General features: G+C 36.1%; 1 protein-coding gene across 1 annotated transcript in view; it reads right to left on the minus strand.

The window, feature by feature from the left end:
- Positions 1–1,351: 1,351 nt before the first annotated feature.
- ABLIM1 (actin binding LIM protein 1) overlaps positions 1,352–21,030 on the minus strand; it is a 222,432-nt gene continuing 202,753 nt past the window's right edge. Inside the window, exons 18-25 of the mRNA XM_063307206.1 lie at positions 19,951–20,042; positions 19,755–19,851; positions 17,389–17,453; positions 14,970–15,030; positions 14,543–14,550; positions 13,326–13,400; positions 9,302–9,382; positions 1,352–7,536 (exon numbers count right to left, since the gene is read on the minus strand). Coding sequence (XP_063163276.1) covers positions 7,423–7,536; positions 9,302–9,382; positions 13,326–13,400; positions 14,543–14,550; positions 14,970–15,030; positions 17,389–17,453; positions 19,755–19,851; positions 19,951–20,042 — 593 coding nt within the window. The 3' untranslated portion in view covers positions 1,352–7,422. The remainder of the gene's footprint in view (positions 7,537–9,301; positions 9,383–13,325; positions 13,401–14,542; positions 14,551–14,969; positions 15,031–17,388; positions 17,454–19,754; positions 19,852–19,950; positions 20,043–21,030) is intronic.

Raw genomic sequence — 21,030 nt, forward strand, 5'->3', positions numbered from 1 at the left:
TTTTAGTCTGTCTGCCCAGAATGGACACAAGAGTTGACATGGAATCTGTCCAGTATAGAATAGAATTTTTCTTCCCATGATTTGGCAAACTAGACTGCACTGTTGATGCAGTGCAAAATTCTATTTTTCTTTTTTACAACCACATTGCTGACTTGTATTCATTTTTAATCAATTACTGTTCTAAGATTTTTTCATTCCAATCTTTTCTGTTGTTGAACCGGATCTCCATTTTGTACTTGTGTGTTTATCTTCTGTCTCCCATTGGTCTGTTAAATGTTGTGACTTGCTTTTGCATAGCTCTTACCAGTTGTCTACTACTTACTCAACTAACCATATTCTGCTCTAATTTTAGATTTTGACTTATAAAGTGATTACAAACTCATGTTCCTCTGCAATGAATGAGAGGTTGAAGAGGACGAATGAATTTTACATTCTAAATGCACTGAAAATACAAGATCTTCAAAATGTGTAAAAACCTTTCCCTATTCACTTCCTTACATAATTCATGCACACCAACTCTTCACCTATGGCCCAGCTTCTTAGTACTTCAGCCAGTATTCTGAGGGATTGGAGCTGAATTCCCCCCTTCCCCAAGAGTTTGTAAGAGTTACGGTTTTACCCAGATGTTCACAATATTAGCAGTAGTGAGTGATGATAAAACAAAATATAACTTGCAGAAATGTTTTTTCCCCTTGTTGGTTGAATTTACATGACCCAAGTCTCAAGCATGCATGTATGCATGTTCCCACCAAATTTTCCCCACTGTGCAAGCAGGTAGGTGCTTTGTTAGTTGGTCTTAATTCCTTAGTTCCTTTGTCAGAGGCTGAATGGAAGCTACTGGAGAAAAGATGGGGGTGGGGGTGGGGAGATGGCTGCTGCCTGTATAACCAGGATAGCCCTCGTTTTTTTCCAGTCCTTTGGTACAGGATTCTAGGGTAAGTCGTGGTTAACCCATGGTTTGCTTCTGACTAGGTCAGGGTGTGTTTAAACTTACCCATTGTTTCACCATGTCATTAAACACAATCTTAGATCAGCATTATCCTTTCCAATAGTCAGCAGATGATTAAATTATTAAACCAGAATATTTAGATAGGGGCATGAAGGTACCAGCTTTGAGACTGAGCCTTGTGTAGATTAAAACAATTAACTTACCTCTTTGTAAATGTTTGTCATTGGAGTAACCTTCCCTAGAGCATAAAGATAATCATCTCTTTATCAATAACTGTTTCCAATGTATCCTCTGTTTTGTAAACAGTATGTTTGTCACAAAGCTGTATCATCAAGCATAACCAAACCCATTTTCACAGTATTAACATGAACTGAATAAAAAAAGAAACAAAAATCCAAACGGTAAGAATAAAGTTTAAAACTTTATTCATCTACTTGGTTTGAGTACAACAGCAATGTAGATTATAGTGGCATTAGGGTGACATTTGCAAACAGCATGAACAGCAACAATGGCCAGTGTTCATTTTGCAGAGAAGCAGATTTAATTCTATCAACAGGCATTGGTAACTTTTTCTTTCAACAAAGGCTCTTAATCAGAGCTGTTTCATAACAATAAAAAAGGGGGAGAGAGAAACAAAAAGGGAAATTCTGAAAAAGGCTTTTTCTCAGTTCTGAAAATGGGCTGGTCATGGGAAAAATTGATAAATTAAACCTTGAGATTTGAAGCAAAATATTAATTAAAGTGATGTTACTAAAAATCAGGAATATGGCTTTATCTCTATAAAGATTGTCAGTAATTTAGGCTATTTTATAGCAAACACTGCTATTAACTATATATCGTATAACTGAATAAACAGGTTCTTCTCCAATCATGGTGGCTGAGAAATAGCCTAATATTCAACCTTTACCATCTAATTCAACTGGGTTTGATTTGGGGTCATAAATTAGTATGCAAAACATAGTGTGCAAATTACTGCTCACTCCCCTTGAAGAAACAGAATTAGGTAGGGCTACTAGATCTGGACTGCAAAAATCACTAGATGCCAATGAAGAGATTTTTAAATACCTTGTCCTTCCAGCTCATTGTTCACCAGATTCTTGTAACCCAAATCTGATAACCTTAGATTTGGATATAAAATCTACTCTTGAAAATCTTGAAGAGGAATTTGCCATGAATTCATTTTACAGCACTCCTAAACTTGCAGCAAAAGTCAAGTTTTACTGGTTTTAGATGGAAGCCATTGGAAAACTGATCAAACTCATGTTGGGTCATTATTTTCATACATGGATGAATATCCTAAACATGCAGAACCAAACATATTCATTCCTCCCTGTTAGAAATCATTTTGCACAGTGAAGGAAACATCTGGAAGATCCTTTTTCATATTCCTTAACTTTATATTTGAAATTAAGCTATGCTTATTTGACGATCTTTGTAGAGTTGTCACTATTTTTCCAAGCAGGGCAAAAAAATTCTTCTAACAGCTCTGTTTTAGGGAGCAATTTAGCTTGTGGTAATTTCTTCATATTATATTCCTGCTACAGAGTTTTCCTGTAAGTGCAAAGTTGGCATTCCTGAAATATGAAAAAGGATGTGAACCAGAATATCCACCTCTTTAGCAGACTGCATTAGAAATGCAGCAGCAGCACACAAAAGAAGAATGGGTATCATAAAAGTTAAGCACCAATAAAATCTGCTCCTGGAGATTATTTTTTCCCCACATAGATCGTTTCTGAAGATTTTTTTCTGGCACCATGAAGGTGAGGAGTTGAACAATACACATCACAAGTCCTTCATAATGATAATCTAAATTCTGCAGTGCTTCCACAGTGTTTATTCTGCGATAGCCATGTGTTGCTAATTCATACTTTTGTTTGGCATCTACCTGCATTTTTAACAGATGTGCTTTTGCTGTGTGCAATAACTTATCAAATGGTGGTGGTGAATTTCTCCATCACTATCCATCTATTTCACCACAGCTTTGGTATTACTGTTCACATCAGAGTACAACTGAATCAGTGTTTTGTTTTTTTTAATCTTAAAAGTTGGGCTAAAATGTCTTTTTGGATACACACAAGGTGGGGAATGGTGATGGTAGTAAGTAGGTAGTTAGGTAATTGAATTATTTGTACACTAGCACTTCAAGTCATTTTAGCACATTTTTTTAACTAAGAGGGAAAAAGCTCAGCCTTTTTAATCAGTTCCATTTTAGCACCACATTAAACATGTTTGCTGGTCTTTCAGTCCTTTACATTTGTAGTAAGACCCTTTTTAGCCTGCCTTTAAAAAATTAGTAAGGTAATTGGGAAATGGTGTCCAAAATAAATTGTACTTCCTTATAAAATAAATAATGCATTTTAAAAGAATGATTTACCCACAACTGTCAAGTCTTATTACATTGGTATGTCATGCTCACATGTCAGCAAACAATAGTGGAACACACATAACACACATTCATTTCCCTCCTGAAAGTGTAGAAAAACAATTGAAATTTCATACGCATTTTGCAACGGAAGAGCACAATTACCGATTAATAACGCTAGGAATTTTTATTCCGGAAGCATCCACATCATCTGTAAGTTTTCATTTGTGAATGCACTTTTTTTTCTGGAATTACAGACCAGGGACTTGTCAGAGATAAAATAACAGCTCAATCATGGATTCATCCACACTTGAAAAGGGGGGGGGACCCCTATTTTTTGTTTCAGAGTGTAAGAGAGATGAAAATGTACTTTGCAAAGCATTGGAATGTCGTCTTAACTAGCCATTTCTCTTAAAGGAGAAGGTCTATTTACAAGGAATATCCTACTTTCTGAAAGTTAAAAAGTGGTGTTACCCTTGGAATAATGTGTGTGGAAAGTGAGAATATAGAATTCAGATTTTGTTAAGTCAAAACTGATTGGCTAATCAAGAATGAGGGGGGACACTGGACTTTCTTTGTGGTCAGAACCAAAAAATGCTTGGCTTCCTGATCAGTTTGAAGCGTGAGTGGAATGATTTCAAATAGCAGCCATGCTGTAGGTTATGTCTCTTACTGCTCAGCTTAGGGAAATGAAAGGGTATGGAGATTCCATTCCTTGGGGTGGGGGTAGGGAACAACCATTCCAGTTCTCAAAATATAAACATCCTGAATGGAAAAAAAAAGAGGAAGCACAGATATGGCTGAATGTTGGCTAATTTGATACACTGCAGTCGGGATACGCTGCTTTAATCCTTTCTGTGCTCCAGATACAAATGTCTATCCAGAATTCATTGTACAAAAGCACTGAACCAAGGACAAAAAAGCAGGAAGGATGCCTAATCACACAGACGCCACTGATGGGCAGTTGAAGCAATAGCATGTACAGGAAAGAGGCAGCTCAGATAGTCCTCTTCTGGCTTCCAGTCCAGAATTTGCTTTTGGGATAAAGGTCCCATTTCTCTGATAACGCATTCCTTCATAAATCATTTATCAAATTGTCCTCTTGGCTAAATTATAGCTAGTTTAATAGGCCATAATTAATAGACCATAATTACAGAAAATTACAGAAATGAAACACAACTACACATTGTCACTAAGGTTTCCATGAGCCTCCTGACTACTGCTACGATTTGTTTTAATTGATAATATTGCCTGAGATAATAGGACAGAATTAGAAAGATGAAAAGTGTCATATGGCATGACTGTTTCTCCCCTCCTGTCCTAGGATATTTATTCTTCTGACTACTAGGCATTCTCCTTCCACTATTCCTCAACGGTGCCCTTCAGCTATTTGGGACTTTAATTCCTAGAATAGCAAGCCAGCAAGACTAATCCTGGGGTGGGATGTTCAACACAACTGGAGGGCATCAGTTTGGGAGAAGCTGTGCATTAGGCTAAAGAGAAATTATCCTTGGCCAGGTGATAAATCCCCATAAAGAATAACATGTCACCAGTACGATTGTGCCACTCCTCTCCTCCTATTTACAATACGATGGGATTTTCAGCACTTGACAGAGTTAGCATTTTACATGAATTCTGCCACACAACCTTCTAAACATCTGTACTGATGTGCTGAAAACCCTCGTTATCATTTCATATATGGGCTGCAAAATTCACTAAATGGCAGCATATAAAACTCTTCACTCTTTGCTTCCACATAGTGGTCCTCCAGATTTTTGCAGACCAGATCTGGTAGCCTAATTTAGGAGGATAATATGAATAGACAAGCTAGGAGTAAAGAGATTAGCCATTACTATCTTGATCACCTGTTATGGATTCAGATAATACGGTCACTGGAATCCACCTATGTTTAGCTCTTAAATGTAAGAGCAAAAAATATTACAAGTCCTTCCTGCATAAACCTTATAATGATAGGAACTGCTATCTAAACAGGAGACGAGATGGGGAAATCTGTAGCCTTACAGATATTGCTGAATAACATTCCCAAGTGCTGGCTCCCATGGCCACTGGTAAGGAAAGCTGGGAGCTGGGGTCTTGCAACATCTGGAGAGCAACCTCATCTATGCTATACAGACTTACTAGAAGGCAAGCTTCATTGAATTTAGTGGATTTTTACTTCTAGATTAGTATAAACTATTGTATATACACATATAGGATTACACTGTAGGCAGAAACTGCACATTAAAAGAGAAAAAGTAAAAATTTATATACTGGTAGTCATCACTCAGGTAAAAAATTAATATATCACTGCACCCTATTGTTGGCCAAAAACAGCTTCTGATTCTATCACAGTAAATTTTATTTGTCCTTTACAGAAGATGCACAACCTACCAAGCAATTTAGGTAGACAGAGGCCAGGTCACACAATATTCTCTAGAAAAAGGCTGCGTGTAATTGAGCGGATCATTTGATTCAGAAACTGCCCAAGATAAAGTTTTTTTTTTCAGGCACTGATAGTAAATAAGAAAAAAGAAACTATTTGCATCTCTGTAATAGTAAAAGAACACAAAATTCAAGTCTTCTTATATGAATAATGAGTGTTTGATTACATGAAGAAAACCAAATTAAACGTTGCTTAACATGACATATTGTGCAATATTATCAGTGCATACAAGAAAATAGCTTGAATGGTCACTGTTTAGCAGCAAAGTCACTCTGTATAATAGTTAAAATATCATAATAAGATTTCAGAGTTCACTATTCCAGTAGGCGTTTTTAAAAACTCAAATGTAACCTTTGCAGTGGGATGGGTATGAGGTGTATGAAAAATGCTGTTCCAGTCCTGGAACAGGCTATACTGAGTACTCTGAAAGTGTCCAACCTCCGTTGGGGTTAGATGTGACTTGCTTGGCATCAGCTGATCTCACCAAACACTCTTCGCCTTTGAGTGTCACAGTAAGGATGACAGCATGGTTATTTTCTATGCCACCTATACTAGATCCTATGAAAGAGGATCATGTATCAGATCCTACAACATAAGGTAACACCATAAAAAGGGAACTGGAGAGCTTCAAAGTTTACACATTATTTTGTGCCTTTTGGTTGATTCTAATAAAGACACTCTCCTAGTACAGATCTTTTTTTCCCTGGACCAACATGATTAATATTGTTTGTTTTAACATGAAAAGTACCAGCATCAACACATTGGCTCACTCAGTGCTTACTTTCAAGCACAATTAGAGCAATGTGTGATCACACTATGTCATAGTGATTCTCACACAGCAAAGGTCACATCTAAATTAAACTTAAGATTGCATTTCACTATGGCTTACATTTAACATGACAGTTGAAATAACTCCTTCACAATTAAACTAAGAAACCAATTTTTGGTTTACTTGTTTGCTGTTCTTGTTAACTTTCAACCAAGTGGTTTAAAGCAAGAATTATATTCAGTTAATGCAGGAAAAAATGGAGGAACAAAGTGTTTCAACAACAAAACATGGCAATTTACTACCAGATATGTGCAAGGGCAAGCCGGGAGCGTGTTCTCAAAGAATTTGGCCAGTATGCAGCAGAGTGAAGTACCTCTGTTCAGCAGCCTGTTTTATTGAAGGGTACTATGGAAAGAAAAAGCCATTTGACAGGAAGGCCAATTAATTGCAATAGCTGTGCCCAGAGGATAAATATATTACACAGGACTCCTTCCTTAATTACAGAATATATTCATTCATTGTTTGGAAAGTACATGACCACATAATTGTGGGCTGGCATCTTACGGGCACTTCCTGGTCTTCTCAATTAGTGTCCTTGACCTTTGAATAAAAGTCAAGAGAAAATGAGGAAGGCAGAAGACTAAATATATATGCCATGTAAAAACTTTATGAGTGAAAACCATGGCTGAGATTTGAACAAAGAACCGTTCATGTCACCATCTATGGCAAGCTTGACAGGCCACTGCACAATCTCAAGACATTAATAGGTGCCTTTCTCAGACTGTCCCTTCTCCCCCTCCCCACCTTTTTGAATGTTTGCTCTCCAAAAAGGGTTTGGACTTAATTATAATACATTATCCTATTACATGAGATCTTCCCCCTCCCAGTGACAGAAGAATTCAGAAGAGTTTGGCTTTCTTCTTCATATCGTTGCGTCTCCAGAGAGGTAACTTATCAAATTCCTGTATCGTCATCCCAAATATTTCTTGAAAAATCTCAGGTGCTAAATGATGCTAAAGAAAGACAAGGAAGAAGTACAGCCATCACTCCAGTGGTAGAAACAGGAAATCTATATACCATAGCATTGCCCTCAACATGTTAGATCTATTAGCCCAAGCTTGCATTTGGGGAGTCATTTCTTAATTTTGTTTGTTTCCCAGAGATTTTTACATGGAAGTAAAATCTACCTTAGCTCCAACAGGGTCCAATGGAAAGCCCTGTGCATCAGTGGAAGGCCAGTGTCCTACAGTACCACGTGGCCTTCCTGAATTCTTTTTTTTTTTGGCTCCCAAAGTATCCATGAGCAGATAAGGACATTTTTTTTACTCTTAGAGGATTTTAAGTAATGAAATGGAAACCATAACCTCTAGCCAACAGGAATCATAGTGGAATACTGCAGCAGATAGCTCAGCAAACAATTTAGAGATTGAGCAAAAGGTGATAGTAGCTCTCCCCAACCTAGTGCCCTCCAGAGGTGTCAAGACTACAATCCTGTTCAGATGTTCAATATCTGGAAGGCTCAACACATGAACAGTCTAAAAAATTCCCCTACCAATGTTGCTGTGACATCTGCATACAGAAAACTTAGCACATGCAGTTGTACATACACGGGCTTTCACATGTATCAAGACCTTGCATTTTTCTTTGAATGACATTGACAGAGAGTGAAATTTAAAATAGAACACTCACATAGCATTTCAAGAATATATAAAAGCTTATAACTCTCAAAGTTTTAAGCCAGTTGGCTATGCTGATTGGAAATTTTAGGGATTATAGTTTCAGCATGTAGAAAAGGCCTTTGTTTAAGATCCCAATCAAATGTTGCACATGGTATAGGTAAAGTTTGATTAAATGGATCAATTGACCAGATTTTATTTCTGTGAATATGCCTGCACATATGTCTGTATTTTTTTTAAAAGACACCCATATCTTACATTCATATGTCTCTAATTGATCACTACTATGGACATGTAAGGCAAAGTATTTCTATACTTCAACCCCATTTTTTAATATTCCCCTAGAATCATATCACCAAAATTAGACGGCAGTTGCTTTTTTAAAAAAACAGTTTAAGGCTTAAAATAGATGCATTAAGCTGGGGGTGGGGGGACTGAAAAATTGGGCCCAATGCAGTCTGGTGACATCATTATATTATATGATTGAAAATGGTTTTGCAAATAAGAGTGTAACCTTGAGGAAAAAGTGGATATGCACTATGATACCTATGGTTATTCTTACAATTTAGTTAAGCTGTATTGGTTTTGAGAATTTTAGCTGTGACAAGAATTTCTGATTCAACCAGAATCATATCATAAATCATCAGATTCATACATATTTTCTGATTCAATAAATTCTTGCTCTTATAAAGAAGCTGACTTTTATTGTAAGTTGTAGTTTATGCTTTAACATAATCTAGTTTGTTTTACTGATTTTTAAGCAACGGTGGCTTAATGCAGTGCATGAATCTGATTACAAATTTCAAGGTCCTGATATTAAACACATGCTTCTTGTTCATGGAATGTCATTCATGTGATAAATAACCAAGCTTGCTCCAGTACCAATCCTATACATACTTACTTCAGAAAGGATAACTCAACTCAGGGAAGCTTACTTCTGAGTAGGCATGCATGGATCTATGCTGTTAGTTTTGTTTTGTTTTAACAAAGCAGTTCTTTCAGATTAATATACTATCTTGTAAGCGTTTGAACAATGAGCAAAACATATCCATACAAGACTTTCTTCTGATACCTAAGCAGTAACTAGACACGAAGTTCTTACCTCCAGCCTGGTTCTATCCACTTCTCTTAGAATTTTATTTCGCCCTCTGTTGGTCACCATGAGCATTTCGTAAGGAAATATCTGTTAATGGTGTAGAAGAGGCCTTTATGTAGAATTTATTAAATGCCACAAATAGACATCATCAAATTCACAAGCATAATGTGGTCATTGTCAAAAGACAGCTGCAAGTTCATTAAAGGGCTGCTTTAAGTATGCGAATGCAAAGTGCAGTCTTTTATAAGCTTCCTTGGATGATCTGTAACTGAACAATGAACTCTCATAATTATAATGATGTCCATATCAATGTTCGTTTTCTCTCTCTTTGCACAAAACAATTTTTAGAGGTCACTAGAGGTTCCCTGGGAGATCATGATTTATTTAAAAAATTATTTCAAATTCAAGCAACTTCACATTAAAAAGGTAAGTTTCAGTCTTTATTTTTAGTTTAAGAACACTGGTAGTGCACATATGCAGGCCTATACATGAAACGAATATAATAATTTTGTAACTTGTGGCCTATATTTGAGCCTGAATGTGCAGGGGTTCCCTGAGGCCTGGAAAATATTTCAAGGGTTCCTCAAGGGTCAAACAGTTGAGAAAGGCTGGTGTACACCTTGCAGCTTCATATTCCATTAATTTCCCCATGATTATCTCTCTGCACAACATACAACCCCAGGTTAGGGCTGGATATGTTAAAAATGCAATGGCCAGGATGTTGTACTGTTCTGAGCATATTTCTTAAGACCTAATCTGGTATCCTATATCAGAGACCTTTAGTTAATGAAAAATAAAAATGAGTTCCCAGAAAGGAGTGTCTGAAAACACTGTGGCTAAAGAAGTGGTTCTCTCTGGCCATGCATATCTCTCTCTCTCTCTCTCTCTCTCTCTCTCTCTCTATAGACATACACACACACACACACACACACACGTATACACACACACACACACACACACTGTACATGCAGAGAGAGACAGAGATGATATAGAAACGGATATATATATATATATATATATATATATCTGTTTCTATATCATCTCTGTCTCTCTCTGCATCATGGATAAAGGAAATGGTTCTTTCTCACTGTGCATATTTCAGTTCAAACTTCTTCCTCTTCACATCTTAAAATTGCCTCCTTCCCCTTTTTTATACTACATCAAAATTAGTGAGATGTGTATGGACAAATAGCAATTCCTGCATTCTTTTTAGTCTTATTGGGAAAAGAAAATGCACAGCCCTAATTAGTTTGGTTTTGAAACTGGCCTTCCACTTAACAGCCCCTTCCTGCACACAAACCTTGGATTGCTTTAGGTTTTATATTCTGAAGCATGTGAATTTGGGAATAAATCTCATTGAATTATTAGGATTCACTTCTGAATAAAAATGCACACAATGGCACCACATAAAAGGCTATGGACTCAATTAGAACATCTGCTTGGAAAGATTCTGTCCTATACTTTTGAAACTACAAATCTAACCTTTGCTTTTTTTTAGCTCCATGAATATATGGGAATAGCGTTTCCTTGCTGAATAGGTCAAGGGTTAAGAACTTACTTAGCTGGTTAATTATACATGATCAAAATTTGTGTAAGATTTGCATATAATAAATCCTAGGATATAAGGCTATACTGTCAATCTTTCCTCCTGTTAAAAAATTCTGTCCAGTTTCTAAACATTTTAAAATTGTAATAATTAAATTATTGTAATAAATTAAAGCTATAGCAACTATCTTATCTTATAAAACGTCTCAGAAGCATAATATAGAAGACTGAGCCATTGGTAAACATATACCACTTTATTATAAGTACTTAAATAATATGTACCTATGTATGATGTGGAAGAAAACTAGTAATAGACCAAAAATTTCACAGTAATACTGTTGATCCAACTAAGACTTTTCATTACATTACAAAGCATTTTTAAATAATAGTGATAGCCAAAATCAACAAATTTTGTTGAGATCTTTGATGTCATTATTATGTTCTTACGTTTACTAAATCACAACACACTGTTGGGATGAATGCTTTAATTTGATCCTAAAGTGAGGAGGATCCTCAGGTTGTTTCTTTTCCATGATTATAAAAATCGTATTTTAAGAAAAAACAATCAGCCTCATATGTTTAAATTAACTCTCATTAATCACAGTATGGCTAGCATATCTGGAGATCTGTTTTTTTTAGAAAAACAATATACTTTTCCAGAAAAATTCAGATATGCTTTACCCCTGGAAAAAAGACTGTGTTTTACCTTAACCAGCTTCCTGTTTGGGCTTCCCAGTAGCAATAATACAAGTGATGACTTAGGGCACAAATCAAACAAGCATTCATGAATGACACTATAGTCTAACAGAGCGTATTAAACTTTTGCCTGTTTTTTTATTGCAGTTCAATAAGTGGTATACCAGTGACTCCTCAATTTCCCATATACAAAATGGGAACAAATGTAGCATCCTAACCATTAAAATGTTCCCAGTTTCACATGGTGTTACCCTTTCCACTCCTGTACCCAAGATTTCATTTACTGCATTGTTCAATAATTCTGTTGGCCTGTTGCGGCAGAGTAGTTTTATTCCTCTACAGCTCAGTGCTCTCCATATACTCTATGTTTCTAACAACTGTCCATGCTAGATAGGAATGCTGAGAGCTACAGTCCCAACATATATGGAGGACATCAGGTTTTGGAAAGCCACACTAGATACTTTCTGCCTAGTGGCTTGCCTTAAATGTGATGGGTCACTTATGTACTATCATTTCTCTTAAAACGTTGTATGAAGGAACCAAGCAAACTTTCAACATGGGAGCATATGTAAAAGGACAAAAACAAAACAACCACTTCATCTAGTCCAAATACATGATTGACATTTAAATGATGACGTTAGGTTTATTAACTGTATCTATCTTAGAATGTTATTATACATTATGTGGATTTTGCCAACAGCAATCCATATCTCACTCTCCTTTCCTCCACTGTAAACCCAGTATTACAAAAAACATCACATGGTATTTCTCCCCTAGGCAGCTTCTGGTTTGCACATCTGGCAGCCTCAATGAATGAGGCCATGTGGGAGGAAGGAGATTTGAAGCACAGTAATGGTATATCACACATATTGGTCTACTTCATAGATATTATTACTGAGAAAAATCAAAAGATCTCAGCTCCTGATTTTACACTTTAATAGAGCTACTGATGTAATCAAGGATATATAAATGCCAAAATGGAGCAAGATTTCTATTTCCTGGGGGAAGGTGTCACAGAGTATCTTATATCCTACATGGTTCACAGAAGGTTACTGTAGAATTAAAAATAAATGCTCTGCTTCCAGCATCAAGGTTCATGAGGACTGCATGTGCTGAAGATTTGCCTTGGAGCATATGGGACAAAGCTTTCAGGCTGGAGTTCTAGAATATTTCGTGATCGCATGTGCTAGACCCATATCTAGAAAGACCATATCTACAGCAGCATAGAGAACCTTTGAACACATTTCCAATGCTGCCACCCTTTCTGGGAAGTAGGCCCTTTGTGCTAAGTCTAGCAGCAACTCCCCTGGCTGTTACCACTATTGATCCTGATAATAATTTCAGCACCTGGAGAACCTTCCAAGTGCATTGTTCTAATAATTAATGTGCATGATCAATCTCTCCTTTCCCCTTTGATTTCCATTTTACTATTTTCATGCACACAGCACACCATGAATGAATTCTTCCTCACTGCATTCTCTTGATTTACTACAGTTAATAATGCTGTCACATTGCTAGTGGATCTAACTGGTTTCACACTATTGTTAAGGTCTATTTGTTTTCAGTCTACATAGAATACTGCTGTCTAGGCTCCTATATATTAAATCTCTCATCCTGTGTGCTCACTACAAATAAAAGGGGACATCGTAATGACCTGAGCAAAAGAGGGCTGGCATATAAATAAACATACTAAAAAGTGGATGCAACAACATTTTTAATAGCATGCTATCATCATTCCAAAGGCACCCTTCATTGCTGTGAAGCAAAAAAGAATGAAGTGAGCACTTGCCTTTGGTTCCAACATGTTAGGCATAGATACTCCTCGGTCCATTCGCATTCCAGGGACATGACTATCTGGGTGGAACTGTATCAGATACAGGTAGGCATCAGACAAATAGATTACATCCACATAAACCCACACAAATAGAGTATTCCTGCTGAGTATGGACATGAATCTATGCTAAGGCTCCAAAATTGAAATATGTATAATAAATGCAATTATGTCCAATATATATCTTATACTTAATTTAAGTGACCTTTTATTCATAGTCCTCTTTTTGAATTATGAAGCTTCCCAGGAGCTCTTTCCAAAGACTGAATGACAAGATAAGACAGCTTTCTGGTCAAAAGAAATACAAACTGCTAGTTTTAAAAAATATTGAACATTCAATTTTTAGGGTTTAGCTTCTTATTTAAAAACATAGCCCCTTCTGCCTATCAAGAACATCCATAGACCATTATTAAGGGAATAAGCAATGGTAGGAAAACTGCCTCACAGAGTGATTCAGTTCTAGCTATCATCTTTACAGTATTTGGTTGCTTTCCAGTGGTACTATATACTGAGCATTTTACCCTTTTCCTTTTTAACAGGTAAAATTTTTAATTCCCATCTACATCAATTAATTCCTATGAACATGTCTTTCTTTTTAAAGGCATAATGCATAATAAAGGCTTTCTTGTGACTGTTCACTTAATGTACAGAAACTTCCATAACGAGTAGTAATATTCAAGCATCTAACAAGAAGGATTATGTTTAGAAAATAACTCTACATTTTTAATTGGCCATTTTACAGAGCCTCATAAGTGCCTGTTTAAAACAAAATCCTTTGGCAGTTTTTTATTCCACACCCACAATAAAATATAAAGAAGAAGACAGGGAATCATCTGGGGAAGAAGAGGAAGGGTATAGCTACAGAATAAGCAAGATTATGTTTGGACTTTCTTTGGATAGTACCAAAGTGATCAGGAGAAATCCATCAATGAGAGAACTGTCATTGATTGTTTCTATGGCAATCTTAGGAAAGCTTGCTAAGAAAATCACAAAACTGACTGTGGAAGACACTCTATTATTTATGTCTTTCCATGGTGACATAATGATATCATTAATAATAATAAAACATGCAGATTAACATGTGCTAAGAAACTCCTCTCAGATGTGAATAACATAGTTGATGCGCTGTTGATGAATTTGTTTCTGTTATTTGATGGACGAAAATCTCTACCAACCTGGTAATCTGAAAAGTGATATATAGAGAAAAGACACATAATCAGGATGAGATTCTGAACAATAAAGGTTTTAAGCTCAGTGTCTTTCCTAAAGGTTATTACCCATAGTCTGCAAACATAAACTGATCAGACTGAGGTAGTATATTGATACACATATGCCTGCCTGCATTAAACTTCAGTTTCATTTTTACAATGCCCTCTTCAGTTTAAGTATACTGTTGAACCAAATCCCCCCACTTTTTTTTGGTAGAAATGGCAAGTGTACCCATATTTCAAGATTAAACATGGTAACCAAAAGCTGTATGTGAGAGATGACCTCCTGCACTACTACAAAAACACAACAGAAGTATCCTATAAGGGGTGATGAAAACATCTCAAAACACACCTACACCCCAAACCCCACACTCTACCTCCTTTACACACTTACCTCGAGCTGCACTGCTCACATCCCCATAACTGTTGTACTGACCAAAGTCTGTGGACATCGGCTACATATATATATATAGATATATACATATGTATATACCAAAAAAAAAAAGAGTTTGAACAGGTAAATCACATAATCTGCATGATAATGCATGATAATCACATTTACTGAACGACAGTAAAAAATCAGCACAAAGGCCATGTAAAAACATATCAATACCACTCTTATCTTATCTGGAAGTATCCATGGCATTCACAAAATGTGCATATAAAAACTGTCAGAAGACAATAAAAGGGAGAATAAGATAGTGGTACAGAAGGAATGTTATTGTATTGTAAAGCTATATGTAATATGTACACTAAAGGTGAGAAAGAGCAGAAATCTCTGGTCTAAATTATGACTCCTTAACACGTCCATTTTTGTCAACAATTTATCACTTTACTTTTCCTCTTAAGAGGAGCAACTTTAGATAAGTTGTATTTCTGCCTATCACATGGTTTCCATAAATAAATAATATTTATGATAAAATCCATCAACAATTTAAAAGACAGTTTACGTAACAATTATCATTCTTGGTTTCCTATCTGAGTTCTGCAGATTGTCTTTAGATACTGCCTGGAAAGATTTCCCCAAAGAATGTTCATAGACCAAGATGTTCAGATGAGGCGTTAAACTCAATTCTTTTGGGTAAAGAACCGGAATGGAATGTTCTAAACACAAAAAAGTGATGAGATGGACATAGCAGGCATAAATCTCCACTGTGGAGTCCTTGGTGCTTTCTGAGCCTTGTTTTCTTGCAGACGTTTCATTGCCAGACTAGGCAACACCTTCAGTGCAAAGAGGGAGTGGGCCTTGCTCTCAGTTTATATACTGTGGCTTGCCCTGCTTGTGTTGGTGGGGGTGTTGTTCTCTCCTTGGGAGTTCTTTGATTGGGCTGTTGTTTGCTGCTTGGTTGATTGCCTGAGTTAATAGTTCGTTGATTAGGGTGTATTGTGCTGTTTGATGGTTCATCTGGTGTTAATCCTAGTGTTGATTTTTGCATATCTGGGTGTTGATTACTGGCAAGGGAGTGTACTGGTTTTTTGGCTTTTCTATTGTCTCTTTTGAATGGTATGTAAATGTTGTTTACCTCTATGTATCTGTTGATGGCTGTTTTGTCTGAGTGCCAAGCTTCCAGGAATTCTCTGGCGTTTTTGGATTTGGCTTGGTTTAGGATGCTCACAGTTTCCCAGTTGAAACTATGGTTGAGCCTGTCCATGTGTTGTGAGATGAAGGAGTTCTCATCATGTCTTCTGACTGCTAGTTGGTGTTCATGGATGCGCTCTGCTAGTCTTCTGCCTGTCTGTCCTACATAGCGGCTATTACAGTCTTTGCAAGGCCCACTCCCCCTTCGCACTGAAGATGTTGCCTAGTCTGGCAATGAAACGTCTGCAAGAAAACAACAAGGCTCAGAGAGCACCAAGGACTCCAGAGTTCAATCCTGAGCTACAAATATTTGCTTCGATTGATAAATCTCCACTACCTCCCCCCCCGCCCCCGAGATAAGGATGAAGTAATCAAGTAATCAAGAATTACAATGAAGTAATTCTTTTTTTGAAAAAGAAACTACAGAAAGTGCCAAGAGCCTTTTTTAGGACTCTGAGAGACTGGAGTGGGAACAGAACATTTATTTGAATCTCTTATTTCTTTTCACCACATATTATGCCAATATAATGTTTTTTTCCCATTGGATTTTACCCACTGAAATAAATGACCAAATGAAGAAGAGACTGCCAGCTCCATTAAGTAGATCAGACACGGAATCAACTCCACAGGATGTCTACAACTATTTTTACTGAGATTTGCTGTAATAAAAGAATCTTGCAAAGCTGATTTTGGTGAACCTCCTCCTCCTCCTTATAGTTCAGTGAATTAAGGAGGTGTTTCTCTGAGCCACTTCCAAACATTATCTGGACATTCTGGACTTATATACATCCATTTGATCATTTCAAATGTTAAGTCCTCCTCCAGGTGAGGTGGCCTTAGTAACTGCCCCTTTTGCTTTCCTCCACCACACATAAAAGTCCTGAAAGTACAGTTTGAAGTGGGAAATATAGCAGACTGGAAGAAATACAGAACTATCTTGAATGCTAAGTAAGAACTTCTGTACTGTCTGTATCTATTTTATTGTTTTTTCTTATTTTGTTTTTATTCTATTTTTAACATTCCTGATTTATGTTATTTTTAGCATTTTTGTTTTATGTTGTGTTTTTAACATAGGTATTTAAAAAACTTTATTAAATGGTAGTTTTGTGGTTATGCAACAGAAAAACAGTTTCAGAACCAGTTAACTTTTCCCCTTATTTAATGTTCTTTAGAGGCTCAACAGAATTTCAAATCTGAACTGCACTTTCCAGTGCATGACGAATTGTGTGCTCACCCTGTGAAGTCCATTCCGTCCATACCCAGGGAGTGAAGACGTTTTGGAAGCAGCTGCATGTAAAGCTAAGTGAGAAGGAGAAAACAATGAAATTTCCAATTATTAGTCAAAGTCACAACATCTTAGAAATCAGCTAAAAATATTGAAACTGTAAATTTGTATCTGTATGAATTTTTTAGGCAACCATTTTACCTTGATTTTTTTAATCCAGCAAATGAAGTTTGGATATGGAATTTTCATTTCTTCTCTAATTTTACAGACATAGATTTATTTTATATTTCAAATTTTGTCACCGCCCATCTCACTCAAGAGTGACTCTGGGTGGTTAGATGGATGGATTTTAACTGTCTACAAGTCACTCTATACATTACAGAGCAACAATCTCTTGCTAGTTATGCCATATGTTCATGGTTCAGCACAATATCAAATTCTGACTCTGATTCAGATTGCTTAAAACATACTTTTTCTCTTAATTTATTTTCTTGTAGTTATTTGCAAGCCAGGATTACTATTGTTTTTATGTGGTGCAAATATGAGGCAGAGACTGAGGTTAAAAAAAAAAGTAGCTCATCTAAATTTATGGCTCAAATGAAGTTTGAATAGGCTACTCTCTGTAATCATACACACAGACACATTTGTATATACAGAACTGAGTCATTTTTATAGGATTGCTGCCTGAAGTAAGTGATTTGATGCAGACAGATGGAATGAAAGCTATAATCATTCTTGTCTTTCTTTTGTTCTATTACTATCATGGCCCTGGATCTCCTGGCATGAGCTTGTGTGTGCAAAATATATTTTAGAGATCTGGAATAAAAAAAATCATATATTTTAGAGATCAGCATCAAAAGCTGACAAATTATAATGAAAATACATGCACATAATCATGCATCTCATACACACAATTCCTATAAGCAAACAGTAATTATACCTCTGCTTTTTCTCTGGAATGTATCACAGTTTACCCCAAAGACCTGTCTGTTGATGGTGCTATGATTCAGCATTTTGAATGCACTGCCCCACTCATTGAGGCTGATTTCCCCTCCTAATGTGGTAACATCTAAAAGGCTACGAGAATCAACAAGGTAAATGTTGCTTTCTCCATCATTACTCATGAACTTGCTGGCTTTTTAGAGATATCCATACAAATTGCATTACAGCAATCCTCTCATAAAGATGCCCATGGTAAGAGTGGGACACAGTCTTTTCTCCCTAAACTAAATGTTCATTTTAAAATGGAGATGCATTTACTGTCTAACATTTATTTTATATGAAGAGGTAGTAAAATCTTGTATTTTTAAAAAGAAATCCATAGATCAGCATACAGCATATAAATACATAATCAGTTTTCCTAGTTATATAAATCTGCTATGATGGATACATATCATATGTGACGTCTGCATTGATTAACTATACAATTTTCTGCAGCAAATCCTAAATATAATCCTCTCGCTTTAAAACGTGTGGTGCATGTTCTTCAAAGGATCCACATGAGACCTTTGAATGATGCAGAAGAAACAGGTGACTGGTGGCAGATATACAGTTAATACTGGAAGGATTTTATCTTATAAACTGTGAAATGGATCAATAAAAGCTTTTCATCAGAGATTATCAAAACATGAATTAGAATTTAGTTCTAATTTAAAGAGGATTTTATTGGAACACAATGCATATCACAATATCTTTATTAGAAGCTAATACAAGTGTGCTTTTCAAAAAATCAGCATTGTGAGTTACTTCTCTCTACTACCTATTAGCTATAAGTTTACATAAAATTTAGGAGAGGTAGCCATTTTTAGTTTGCTGCATTAAGGACAACTGTAGCCCACAAATGCTTAGCAATAAAATTATTAACTTTTTAAGATGCTACAGAATTCTCTGTCTTAAAATAAAATGTATTCTGGTTTCCTAGATCTTCCAAACAGTTAATAGTTTCTGGTATAATTGTAATTATAATTGGGATACAGTTCCAATCAGAACACAGTTACTTTTGGGGGCATTTCTTCTTTTGATTTGTTCTGTAGATGCTGAGAAACTTGCATTTGGAACCTTTCTTCATTTAAAAGCATCAGATAATTAATTGCGGGAAATAACTAGAGTTATAATGTCAACAGTAGACAAATTAGAGAGAAAGCTACCTCTGTTATTTAGAGGCCATGTTTTGCATTACCAGAAACTGAACTGCAATAATAGATGAGAACCAGCCTTAATTTAAACACTTTATAGTACAATTCTATACAAGTCTATTCAAAAATAAATCTCACTGAAGTCAGTTGGCCCAATTGTCAGCTATGTGAGTATGGGGATTGTAGACCTAGTTCATCATGTCCCATAATCCCTTATGGTTTTCTACTTTTGCTGCTTACATGAATTAACTGGAGAGTCGTAACGACTGCTGGCAAGCAATGACCTTTCCTTTTCCATCTCTTCTTTTAGTATCAATTGCCCCAGGCCTGAGTTTAGCTGCAAATAAGAATTTCAAGGAAAAAATAAGCTAGTGAAAAAGATTCACATTATGCATACTTTGACACAGACAGAGAATTTACATTAAGATGATACCACCTTCATTAATTGTTCCTCTTGCAGCTGCCGACGCCTCTGAAGTTCTTCAAGGTCTTCATCTCTGCCAGTGGATCGGCGTCGCATATCAGAGCCTACTTCCATAAACCACAGTAAAAAGAACTTCTTATTTCAAGTATAGGTAAGCAGTGATAATCAACACCTTTCCTCTGAGGTAATTGTTGAAGATAAACTATATACTTAAGTAAATATAATCTACCAATTTTGCCTCAAAACAGTCCTAATAAGACAATCTCCTGGTTCTGAATCAAATCATTTTTTGTACTGTATATAAAATCATTTTTGTTACATTTTACTATCTAGTGCATGCTGTTATGTACTGGAGGGATATACAGTAACAGGGCAGAGTATACAGCATAATTAGTAATGTTTTCATTAATAGTGACAATTTTGTTAAGCAAAGGGTTGGGTTGAGAAAAATGTCCATCCTGGAGACCAAACTCTACAAAACTGTTTGTGGCAAGTCCTTTTGTCACAGCTATTACTCTGGTGAAAATATCTTTCATCACTGTATTTCCAGTATTGGAGTAATAATTTGGCCCACAACCATTTCTATTTATTTATTTAAAAACTATTTTGCTATAATGAACTAACTTTTCCTAAAATGTTAGTCTCAAATGCTAAATTAGTCTGAGAGGTTAAAGGCTAGGGTGTCTACAAACATACTAGCAAAATATATTGTGATGGTGATGCTATTCTGTACTGTTCCTTGGATCAGATATATGCTATTTTGAAAGCAATAAGTAATCATCATAATTGGTTACTGGATAATTATTTTGATCTGGAAGCCCTGGACATAGTAACTTGACTTCAGGCTGCCTGTACAGATGTACCTGGTGAAAATCCCATTAAACTCAACAAGATTTATTTCTGAACAAACATGTGTAGATTTTATTTCTCAGCTATTTTTAAGGACTACTTTGATGAAAATGCAAACAAGACAAAGTAAAATAAAAGAGTGATCAGGGAAAAGTTCATTAAACTCCCCTTTCCCTCCTTCTCATACTTCATTACTGAAAACTCCCCACAACAGAAGCTATTTTTCCTTATAAAAAGGTATAA

Source organism: Candoia aspera, chromosome 6, assembly GCF_035149785.1.
Source record: "Candoia aspera isolate rCanAsp1 chromosome 6, rCanAsp1.hap2, whole genome shotgun sequence".
Classification (NCBI taxonomy): domain Eukaryota; kingdom Metazoa; phylum Chordata; class Lepidosauria; order Squamata; family Boidae; genus Candoia; species Candoia aspera.